Source organism: Heloderma suspectum, chromosome 2 (genome assembly GCF_057233095.1).
Source record: "Heloderma suspectum isolate Gila_16-S chromosome 2, 16-S_ref, whole genome shotgun sequence".
NCBI classification, from domain to species: Eukaryota; Metazoa; Chordata; class Lepidosauria; order Squamata; family Helodermatidae; genus Heloderma; species Heloderma suspectum.
The window spans coordinates 276,090,668-276,102,134 of record NC_139459.1 but is presented as its reverse complement, the minus strand read 5'-3'; the positions used below and the strand labels follow the sequence as shown (position 1 = coordinate 276,102,134).

The 11,467-nt window shown below is 43.5% G+C and overlaps 1 protein-coding gene across 4 annotated transcripts in view; it reads left to right on the top strand.

Moving 5' to 3' along the window:
- The first annotated feature begins 1,295 nt into the window (after positions 1 to 1,295).
- The window catches only part of THOC3 (THO complex subunit 3), a 40,841-nt gene continuing 30,669 nt past the window's right edge, over positions 1,296 to 11,467 (top strand). For 2 of the 4 annotated variants that reach the window (XM_084839304.1, XM_084839303.1), the window contains exons 1-5: positions 1,296 to 1,536; positions 2,330 to 2,486; positions 3,486 to 3,690; positions 4,966 to 5,127; positions 7,939 to 8,039. In XM_084839304.1, the coding sequence (XP_084695430.1) occupies positions 1,354 to 1,536; positions 2,330 to 2,486; positions 3,486 to 3,690; positions 4,966 to 5,127; positions 7,939 to 8,039 (808 nt within the window). In that variant the 5' untranslated portion in view covers positions 1,296 to 1,353. Of the gene's footprint in view, positions 1,537 to 2,329; positions 2,487 to 3,485; positions 3,691 to 4,965; positions 5,128 to 7,938; positions 8,040 to 10,298; positions 11,094 to 11,467 lie in introns of those variants that run through there. The other 2 variants (XM_084839302.1, XM_084839306.1) reach the window with 2 other exon arrangements.

Genomic DNA, 11,467 nt, shown 5'->3' with positions numbered 1-11,467 from the left:
AATTTGAAAGCTACCTTGCAGTTTGGAAATATCAGTGCTGGAGGAATGGCTTGTTTTGTGTAATATGGTGTTTGATACAGTTTCAAATATAAATAGCAATGCTAAACAGCTTTAACTTACTGCAGGATTATTTAAAAAGTCTGCTTTCATCTGAACTGCCAGAATTGAAATAAACTGCCACACTTGAAATAACCAACTGCTGGCATCCTGATAGCAAACATATTGGAGTGTCCTTTCCATTTTATTATCTGGGCTGAGCCCCTTGAGATGCAATTTTGTGTCGCATCTGTTACAACTGTGTGAGAAGAAACAACACAGATAAAATTTAGTACAGATTAACCATTGCCATACTCACTTTAGAAAATCCATAAACATAATTACATCTTTCTGCTGGTGTACTTTTTGATTAATTAACCATCGTTGGGTGCAATCCTCTACACATTTACCTGAGAGTAGGTCCCATTGAGATAAATGGGACTTGCTTCTGAGAAGACATGTCTAGGATTGCACTGTTAAGCATGCAAATAGAAAAGACAGGCTCTAAAGGGTAAAATCCAACATAAGTCCTACTTGGAGGAGACCCACTGAAATATATGGGACTTAAGTTAGTTATTCACTTCTATTTACTCTCAGTAGGACTTGCGTTAGATTTCAAAGATTGGATTCAAGAGGCCCCTTTTACGATTTACTGTATCCGATTTCGATTTGTTCCCCTCTTTGTGTCTCTGGCGATGCGAATGGATCATGTACTGTAAAAAAGGCAGCGAAATGAAGCTTTAAATTTTGCTAGTGGAGCGGGCATTGCCTGCATTGAGAAGAGGTAGGGGCAAAATGCAGGTCCACCCTGTTAGCCAAATATTTTGGGTAGAGGACATGACTATTTCAAAGCAATCCAGCGAAATAATGCATTGCTAAGCCTTCCACAAGTCTTGCCCCGCAGCTGGATCAGCGGAGGTTCGTGGCTCCGATTTCAGCGAGGCTGTGCATCCATTCCGGGTTCAGTCAGAACCGGCCAGAACTCTAAAGGAGCTATCCAAGGTGCTGAACCCTATCCCTCCCAAATGGGTTCAGCACCTTGGATAGGTCCTTTAGAGTTCTGGCCGGTTCTGACTGAACCCAGAATGGATGCACAGCCTCGCCGAAATCAGAGCCACCAGCCTTACTGATCTGGAGCATATGCATCGGAGTAGGAGCGAGCGAGTCGCGCGCGGAGCTCTCAATTTCGATCCTATATCTCTTTAAGAGAAAGTGGACTCGTCCAATGACGTGCCGGAAGTGCAACCTTGGCCCCCGCCGGAAGGGAAAGGCGCTCGGCGAGCCGCGCTTGGTCCGGCCTTGTCCGGCCAGGTTGCCATGGCGCTTTCCCCGTACGTGCAGGCCATGCAGGATCTATTCCGGGCTAACACGCGCAGCCGTGAGTTCCCGGCGCACGGGGCCAAGGTCCACTCGGTGGCCTGGAGCTGCTGCGGCCGCCGCCTGGCTTCCGGCTCCTTCGACAAGACCGCCAGCGTCTTCGTGCTCGACAAGGACCGGCTGGTCAGTTTCGGGGGCGCCCTTAAGGGCGGTTCCGTGAAAGTAGAGGCGAGGCAGGGGACGCGGGGGAATGAAGAACCGGGACGCTGGGAACTGAGGCTCTGCACGCCTTGGGGTCGATAGGCACCTTCGCCAGATTATGGTTATTCATAACAGCTGGACCGATTTCAAACCGAGTTCAACTCAGTAGCTGGCTACTGACTGGAACTGGATTTCAGATCGGTTCAGTGCACTAAGAAACTGCAGAGGTCTTGGTAAGACTGCAGCTTATGCTTTTCTTTTCCCTTAGTATCTGCAAATGTTTGTTCATTTGCATGCTCCTCTCCTGTTATTGGGGATGTTGCTCTGCTGGTTCTAGTTGCGTTTTCAGGAAAGGAGCGTTTTCAGGGATGTTTCCCAAGTTCTCTTGGCCGTTTCTGTGGAGCTCGTGATATGATATGCTTGGACATAGTGTGGCCTTGAAAATAGGCCCAAAAAGGTTAGCCTGCAAAAGATTTTATTAACCTTCTTGGGAAGAGGGTTGGCAGGCTACATCCAGCCCATGGATGGGTGGTTCCCCAGCCCTGGTATAATGTATTGCAAGCAGCATTGGGGGGTCTTTTATATGGAATGGTAGGATATACATATACAACTTAAAAAATGCTCCTTCTAGGTTAATCCCAAAACTGTATTCCTAAAGGATGCGTGAACTAAAAGCAGCTTGTATAATAGTATTTAGGTGGTGATTAAATCTTGTCATTAGGCTGATTGTGAGGTGTAGAAAGGATTATTCATTTAAAACTATCCTTTTTCCCAGGTGAAAGAGAACAATTACCGTGGACATGGAGACAGTGTGGATCAGTTGTGCTGGCACCCAAGTAACCCAGACTTATTTGTCACTGCATCTGGAGACAAAACCATTCGCATATGGGACGTCCGTACCACTAAGTGCATTGCCACAGTGAACACCAAAGGTGTATGATAATATTGTTCATTGAATAATAGCTTCTATAATAACCCCAGCTATTTGGGGGTTATTATTGTTATTGCAAGTATTTGCTATTTCTGGAGGATGGGGGGAAATCTTAGGAACAGAGTAATTTGATCCTGAAAGGTAGTGACTCTCCACTGGCAATTTTGACCCACGTAGATCTCTCTTTCATTTATTTATTTATTTCATTTCTATACCACCCAATAGCCGAAGCTGTCTGGGCAGTTCACAAAAATTAAAACCAAACAACACACCTTTCTCTTTCCCCTCACCCCTTCCTCTGTCCTCTATGATCCAGACCTATCTTTCTACCTCATAGCTTGGGCTGAGACAAAAATGTACTTTTACTATGGTTGCATTTTAAAAGCATTAATTGGAAATATTAATTATAAATACCATTTTTGTACACTAATATAATTACAAACCACTTAAGAACCTAATTTTCCCCTCTTAAGATTTTGATCATGTGGCTGCCTTGATAATAGTTTATTACTGAATGTTTTCTGGCTTATTGCAAAGGGTCAGATACATAATGATGTCACTTAGTTTTCAGTCACTGGTTATTAGAGCTAGTGTGATGTAGTGGTTAGAGTCATGCACTGGGACTTGGGAGATCTGGGTTCTAGTCTCCATTCAGACATGAAGCTCACTGGGTGACTTGGGCTAGTCACTGGCTCTTACCCTAACCTACCTCACAGGATTGCTGTGAGGATAAAATGGAGAGGAGGAAGACCATGTAAGCCACCTTGGGTTCCTTGTAAGAGGAAGAAAAGGCAGGATATAAATGTAAAAATAAATAAATTTATGTGAAGAGAGTGTGGGAACGTAGCTGCATTACATATTTTATATGGCTGCGTTGCTGTTTTATGTCCCATTAGTGATCCTTGATTTACAGATGCAAAAGCGTGTGTGTTGCCTGTGAACTGCTCTTGCCCCAAGTAGTAAGTCAGTGGGTTAATTTATCCCTTCCACTCCTCTACAGGGGAAAACATCAACATCTGCTGGAGCCCTGATGGGCAAACTATTGCAGTAGGGAATAAGGATGATGTGGTAACCTTCATTGATGCTAAGACACATCGGTCAAAAGCTGAGGAACAGTTCAAGTTTGAGGTGAATGAGATCTCTTGGAACAATGACAACAACATGTTTTTCCTCACCAATGGCAACGGTTGCATCAACATCCTCAGGTACGCTCAGTATGGCCTTTTCTAGGAGAGGAAGCAAGTGAGTTGGCTGTCTTGTCTTTTGGTCTAGGTGGTGGATAGGGGAAAGTGCTTGCCTTATGTGTAGATCTATGACATCTCTCAACAATGTATTGAGGATCCAGCATTATTCCTTGTTCTGCTTCCTGCTGTTGTTTTTGAGCCTGTCTTATAGTGCTGTGTACCAAGCAGCAAGCATGTGCAGGGCCTTTTGCCATATCTTCTCATTTCCCAATTTTTAAATTTAAGACAAATAACTATTGTATGAAGTTCCTCTCCTTGAAGGGATGGCTCTAAGGGGTAACATGTGCTCCCTCAGAAGATTTCCCACTACCCCATTAATTCCCCCAGGATATACTGTCACAGTATATAAAGGTTCCAGGTCTGATGGATAAAATTCTTGCGCTCTAAGTGATGGCCTTTGCTATTGCTTTGTTTGCTCAAAATTGTTTCTCTGGAGTATTCACTCTCAGACAAATTTGCCAGAAAATACACTAATCAGAGTGAGTTGCCTGACCTTCAATCATAGAAACTCAAGCGGAGAATTGTTTGTTTTGTCACACACAAGCTTTAAAAATCATTTTCTTTCTTTCATCAGTTTAACATCTAGGTAGGAGAGAGATGTTGGGATGCGATTGCTTTGTTTTGTGCAGAAAGCTAAGCTCTTTCATGCGAAATGAAAACTGACATGGTGAACTTTGGTTATGCAGGTATCTATATGAAGGCACAAGCTAGGAGAAGTATGTGCTCCTCCTTTCTGATGCCACCATGTGCCCCCTGCTCACATCTCCATTGGGCTACGACGGACCTACAGCTTTATCCCCCACATCTGAGTCAGTGCAATAGAAGCAGTGCTGTGCGTTCCCATTTTCTGAATGCTAGTATGTGTGTGAACAGTGGGGCAGCCCCCATCCCCTTCCTGTGTCTGTCACTTGGATACCTTTTAAATCACGTTATAGTCCCTCGTCTATTCCAGTGACTTCTCTAGCCCTGTAGCATGAATAAAAATAAGCTGTGCCATCTACATTGTAATTATTTAGGGGCTGAAACTATTCCAGAGCCCATTTAGTTGGATTTGTGCAGCTTGTGGGGCCTCTTGCTGTCGAGGAGGTTCTGCCTTGCATTTAGTGACTACTAAGCAAGACATTCGAAGATGTTACATAGCTAGTGAAAGGACTGCTTTTGTCTGTAGTCTCACTCCAACTTCATTTCTTCCCTTTTGTAGTCTCACTCCAACTCCATTTCTTCCCTTTTCTACAGCTACCCAGAGCTAAAGCCCATCCAGTCAATTAATGCCCATCCCTCAAACTGTATCTGCATCAAATTTGACCCAATGGGCAAGTATTTTGCCACAGGAAGTGCTGACGCACTTGTTAGCCTCTGGGATGTGGATGAGCTGGTTTGTGTGCGATGCTTTTCTAGGTAAGTTGCCTTGACCTGTGCTGAATCCCCTTTTCAACTCTTGGAGCTGCAGATAGATCTACATCTTACATACATCTAACATCTGGTTAGTGGAATCATACATATTCATAACCTGAATTCATTGCAAAGCTCATGTAGTTGGGAGGATAAAACAGGTGTACAAGGTCACCCTTGTTGGCTTTGTAGATGAGCCTAGTGATATACAAGAAGGCATAATCTGGATCCTAGCTTCTGTGATGACTTACTGGTACTCAGTCTGATAGGTCGCCACAATAATAAATGCAATTCATGACAAGGGTATCATTCATGGTGCTTAAATATTTAGAGAGAGCCATTGTGTGGTATAGTAAGTAGTTAGAGTGTAGGACTGGGGCTTGGGAGATCTGGATTCTGGTCCCCACTAGGCCATGCATCTCACTGGGTGACCTTGGCCCAGGCATTGACTCTCAGCCTAACCTACCTCACAAGATTGTTGTGAGGATAAAATGGAGAAGAGGAAGACCGCTATGTAAGCTGTCTTGGGTTTATTGTATGAGGAAAGAAAGTGGGATATAAATGTAATAATAAATAAATAAAAATATTTCCCCCCATGCTTTATTTTTTTACATAGAACAGGTTTTAATTTAATCTGTTTGATAGATGATTTAGTTTTAAGAGATCATTCGAGGATTCCTTGTCTGTATTAATATAGCTTAAAAGAAAATCCTAACTTTTCTTTAAAAAAAGACACACTGACCAGGGTCGCATGACACAACAGCCCACCCTGTGTTAATTTACCTGCAGGGGCTGTCGTGTTGTGGCTGGCACCCACAGGCATCATTTTTGTATGATGGCTGCAGGTGCCCAGCTTACTTTATTGTCTTGTCCTGTGAATCTAGGCAGCTGGAGTTGTTTGAGGGTTAGATAACCCTCAAATAACTCATGGCTTGTTTTAGCGTTATTTGAGGGTTGTCTAGCCCCCAAACAACTCCTGGCACCTGGGTTTGCATTTAAATTAAATTGGGCGGGATAGCTAATACTTTGGAAGACAGAAACAAAATTCAAAGTGATCTTGATAGACTGGAGCGCTGGGCAGAAAACAGAATGACATTTACTAGGGATAAATACCAAGTTCTGCACCTAGGAAAAAGAAACCAAATGCACAGTTACAAGATGGGGGATACGTGGCTCAACAACACTACAAGCGAGAAGGATCTTGGAATTGTTGTCGATCACAAGCTGAATATGAGCCAACAATGTGATGTGGCTGCAAAAAAGGCAAATGCCCTTTTGGGTTGCATTAATAGAAGCATAGCTACCAAATCCCAGGAAGTACTAGCTCCCCTCTACTCGGCACTAGTTAGGCCTCATCTGGAGTGCTGTGTCCAGTTCTGGGCGCCACACTTTAAGAAGGATGCAGACAAACTGGAGAGGGTTCAGAGAAGGGCAACAAAGATGATCAGGGGACTGGAAACAAAGCCCTATGAAGAGAGACTGAAAGAACTGGGCATGTTTAGCCTTGAGAAGAGAAGACTGAGGGGAGATATGATAGCGCTTTTCAAGTACTTGAAAGGTTGTCACAGAGAGGAAGGCCAGGATCTCTTCTCGATCATCCCAGAGTGCAGGACACGGAATAATGGGCTCAAGTTACAGGAATCCAGATTCCAGCTGAACATCAGGAGACACCTCATGACTGTTAGAGCAATACGACAATGGACCCAATTACTGGGGGAGGTGGTGGGCTCTCCCACACTGGAGGCATTCAAGACAAGGCTGGACAGCTATCTGTCAGGGGTGCTTTGAGTTGGATTCCTGCCTTGAGCAGGGGGTTGGACTCGATGGTCTTGTAGGCCCCTTCCAACCCTACTATTCTATGATTCTACGAGGCTATTAAACAAAATGGCACCCATGGGTGCCCAGCATGACATAACAGCCTATGTGGACAAATTAAGTCATGGTGGGCTGTCATGTGCAAACCAGCCCACTGAATTTAGATTAAAAAAAATAATAAAATCAAATTTAAAATTAAGTGTTTTAAAATGTCAAAATCAGTTTCTACCCTGAATGGCTGTGGGGGGTGGGGATAAATTCTGTGTTGGTTAATTATTAGGGAAAGAGTTTAATATTAAACTGGGCAGCATCGTAATGTCTTTATATTAACCTGTGATGCAACCACATTTAGGGTCTATAGTTTATCATTCAAAAATGTTTTATAGAGCTGGAAAAGGTGAGTGAAAATGATCAATGGGTTAGAACACCTTCATGAAGAACACTCAAGTGCTTGAGGGTTTTTCAGTTTAAAAAAGATTAGTAAGCAGGGTCATGATAACAATTAATAACAGGTATTGTGTTATTTATACAAAATAAATAACACAAAATAAGTGGTATGGAGACTGAATAGAGATGAAAACTTTCTCATACTAGAACTTGGGGTAACCCAACAAAACTGATAGATTGGCAGGAGATTCAGAAAAGTGAAAAGAAAGTACTTCTTCATTAAATGTTTAGTGTATAGAACTTCTTGCTACAAGATGTCATGGCCTCTGCCTTAAAAGAGGACTAGACAAACAAATGGTCTGTCAGCAGCTATTCAGCATCATACCTCAATGGAACCTCCATGGCCAGTGGTGGTATTTTTACCTCGGCAATACCAGATGCAAGGAACAACAAAGTAGGAACCCTGTTGGCTTCATGCACTGTTGTGCTTCCCAAAGCCATCAGACTGGCCTCTATTGGAAACAGGATGATGCTGGTTGCAGAGCTCTTATAATCTGCCAATTTTTCCTCTTAATCCTCCTCCCCTGCCCTCTCCCATTTGCTTCCATTTTTCAGACTTGACTGGCCTGTGAGGACATTGAGCTTCAGCCATGATGGGAAGATGCTGGCTTCAGCATCCGAAGACCATTTCATTGATATTGCTGAAGTTGAAACGGGTAAGTGCTGCTGTTTGCATTTCCTGTCGCAAAAGTCATTCAGGCGGTAATCCTAAACACGGTTACTAGGGGGAAAAACTCCCAGTGAACACCAGCTTCCTTCTGAGTAAACTTGCACTGTTAATATATATTATATTTTTTCTGTCCTTTACTGAAAGTAGATGTCTTTTCGTCTGGGCCTAAACAGCCTTCGCAAAGCTATATATGTCTGGTTTGGGAGAGTCAAGGCAGAACATCTAGGGGTGGGCTGCAGGGAGGATGTTGCCTAAATTATTCTGGTTCTCAAAGCAATAGCATCTATAAGTTATGGTCCTCCCATTTTCTTGTTCGTTTGAGGGCTGTCTGTCTGAGCTGCAGGGTGGCTAAAAATGGGTGAATTATTATTTTTAATTGATTTTTTAAAAATTTAAATCAGATTTTTAAACATTTAAATTGATTTTTTGATTTTAAAAATCATAAATAAAATCTTAAATTCTCTCACTTTAAAACAACATAGTAACAATTAAATCTCATTATAAACATACTTAAACCTAGACTTGCAGAGTAGTATCCAACAGGGGCCTTACACTGGTGCCTCAGGTCCACTGGCGGTGGCATGCACACTAGGCCCCTACTGAGGTTGGGCATGATGTAGCACTTCTGGGGGCAATCACCGAAACTAGAAAAAATGCTCGTTTTTGAAAGGGGTGCGACCTTTGCCTTCCAGAAGCTAGCATTTCTGCTAATTTTGGCGATTGCCCTGGAAGCGCAAAAGTGCACCCTTCGGTAGGGGCTGAGTGTGCCCCACTGCTGGTGGGATTGCCTGCCCATGTGCCACCACCAGGAGGCCTGGGGTCCCAGCCTAAGGCCCCTGTTGGATACTACCCACAGTCTCATAAACATGAAGTTGCCTACCAGTCAAATGTGCGCAGTAGTTTCAGTTTTTCATCTCATGAAAATGGCTCTGTTCAGCCTAACTACCAGCTCTCGCTTCTTGGAAGTTCTGAGCTTTCAGTTTCTCTGACTAAAGTCACATGTGCCTGTAAAGTCACATGTGCCAAGACACAGGCTAGATATGATTGTTGTTTTTTTCTTATGTGGTGGTGGAGTTGTGCCAAGCAAGGCAGAGGAATTAAGACAGAAAGACATCATAACAGGGTGGATAAAAATAGATGCTTTAAAAACTCCAAAAAATCAGATTTTTACATTTTTAAATGGGATTTTTTTCTGCCCAGACCTTTCTTTGATCTATCAAGCACTGGCATTTCCTTTTTGTTTGCTACTTCGTTTTTTGTGAAAGCAGACCTGGGCCAAGACAGAGTGAAGCAGAAAGGAGCAACACTGGAAATAAAAAAACACAGAGAAGACTAAATTGTCCAGTATGCATCTTACTGTATTCTCATACTAAGGCTGTAATCCTATATCCACTTACCTGGGAGTAAGCCCCATTGAGTTTAATTGAACTTATTTCTGGGCATACATGTATAGGGTTACACTGTTAACCTCAAACTCCCATGGATGCTGAACACGAGAAAGACCCTATGTGAAAATATTTCCCTGTATAGGTAAAAAAGGAAAGCATGCAAATTATATACAGAAACACAAGGAGATGCAAAGCCTGCTTGTAAGAATGAATCAACGTAAATAATTTTCTTAAGACGCAATCCTATCCAGATAGTTGTCAGTCTCTGAAATCGGAGGCTGCCGATTATCCTATGCAGGGTGGTAGGGGCAGGGAGGGGACACCCTCCCTGTTCCAACCGCCCTGCATTTTGGCTAGACAGGTGATTTTGCCTGTCTAGCCACAGCTTTGGGGAAGGAGAAGGAAGGAGCCTGGAGCCCCAACAGGGAGCTGCATAAAGCAGCTTCCGTTGTCCCCTCCCTGCCTCTGGGCCCTCCCCCTTTTCCTTGTCTCTACACTCTGTTTCCGAGGTATCTGGGCTCTGAGGTTGGAGCCCTGGTTCTGACCTCAGATTCCAGAAACTGCACAAAGTTTTGTCCCCCCAGACACTGTCTAGGAGACATAGGATTGCAGTCTTATTTGGTTTTAAATTAACATTGCTTAGTGGTTAAGCTTGCACCATTGTTCAGGAAATATATGAAACAGTTTCAATGGGAAATGTAATTTAAATCAATGATTTAAATCAACCTTTTTTCTTGCCGATTTAAATAATGATTTAAATTGGTGATTTAAATTGCCTTGATTTAAATCAATTACTCCTGCTGAGCTGCAACTCTTCTGGCTCTAAGGGAGTCTCTGACTATGTCTTTACCTTTTAGGGGAGAAGCTGTGGGAAGTGCAGTGTGAGTCCCCAACCTTCACTGTGGCTTGGCATCCAAAGCGTCCTCTCCTGGCCTTTGCCTGTGATGATAAAGATGGCAAATATGACAGCAGCAGGGAAGCTGGCACTGTGAAGCTCTTTGGTCTCCCCAATGACTCATAAGGGAAGTGTGTTGAAGACCTGGGATTCTGAGCCAGGGCAGGATGTTCACAAGCCATGTTTGCTTTGCTTCTGTATTGGGCTCGTTGCCCCTTCTGGAGTAGGAGCATGGCTTGGCATCTCCTTGCCTAGAAAGCCTGCAGTTTGATGCTTTTGTAAACTGCCCAACCAGCCTGGAAAGCACAAGGGCTGGCTGACTGACTGAATCCCCTTCCAGTGTCTAGGCTATTCACTGGGGGGTTTGCAAAGAGGGCATTTGCAGCTGCCAATGCATTTCTTTGTCTGTACATTATGCCTTCCATTGGGAAGTCAGTCCCTGCCCTCTGTTTACTTGGGGGCAGAGCAGGCAGAGTCTCCTGCAAATCTGGGTTACTGTGTCATTGTCATCCCCTTATGTCGTTCTTTGAGGATGGACTGAGGGATATGCTGGCTTTCTGTAGCCACATTTGGAACCCTCCTTTTTCCTCGCAGGAATGGTTAACTCACCCCTTCTGGGGGGTCTGTATCTTTGATTCCTTTTGCACCTTAGGATAATGAAAGGAATCGGGATGGGAAATAGGATTATTTTTGTATGAATCTTTTTTTGTATCTTGGATAGCTTTGTTCCACTAAAATAAAAAAAATAAAGAAAGAACCCCCGTGTACTGTAGTTTTAAAAGGGCAATACATTGAACTACCAGGAAAAGGATGTACAATAACCTCACTTTGAGATTACCCAGTATGTGCCTCTTTCATCTCTTCCTTCTGAGGAATGGCATAGTGAAAATGGAAGGTCCAATGATACCACAACGTAGGGATGTGTTTGCCCCGCTTGTGGTTTCCTGGAAGGATCTGGCTGCCATTGTGAATTGGGATGCTCGACTAGATGGACCTTCCAGGTAATATCCAATGTAGAGTGGACCCATCGAAAGAATAAGACTTAAGTTAATCACAACTTAAGTCCCATTCATTTCAATGGGCTTACTCTACGTAGAACTAACATGAGATACTACACTCAGTCTGGTCCAG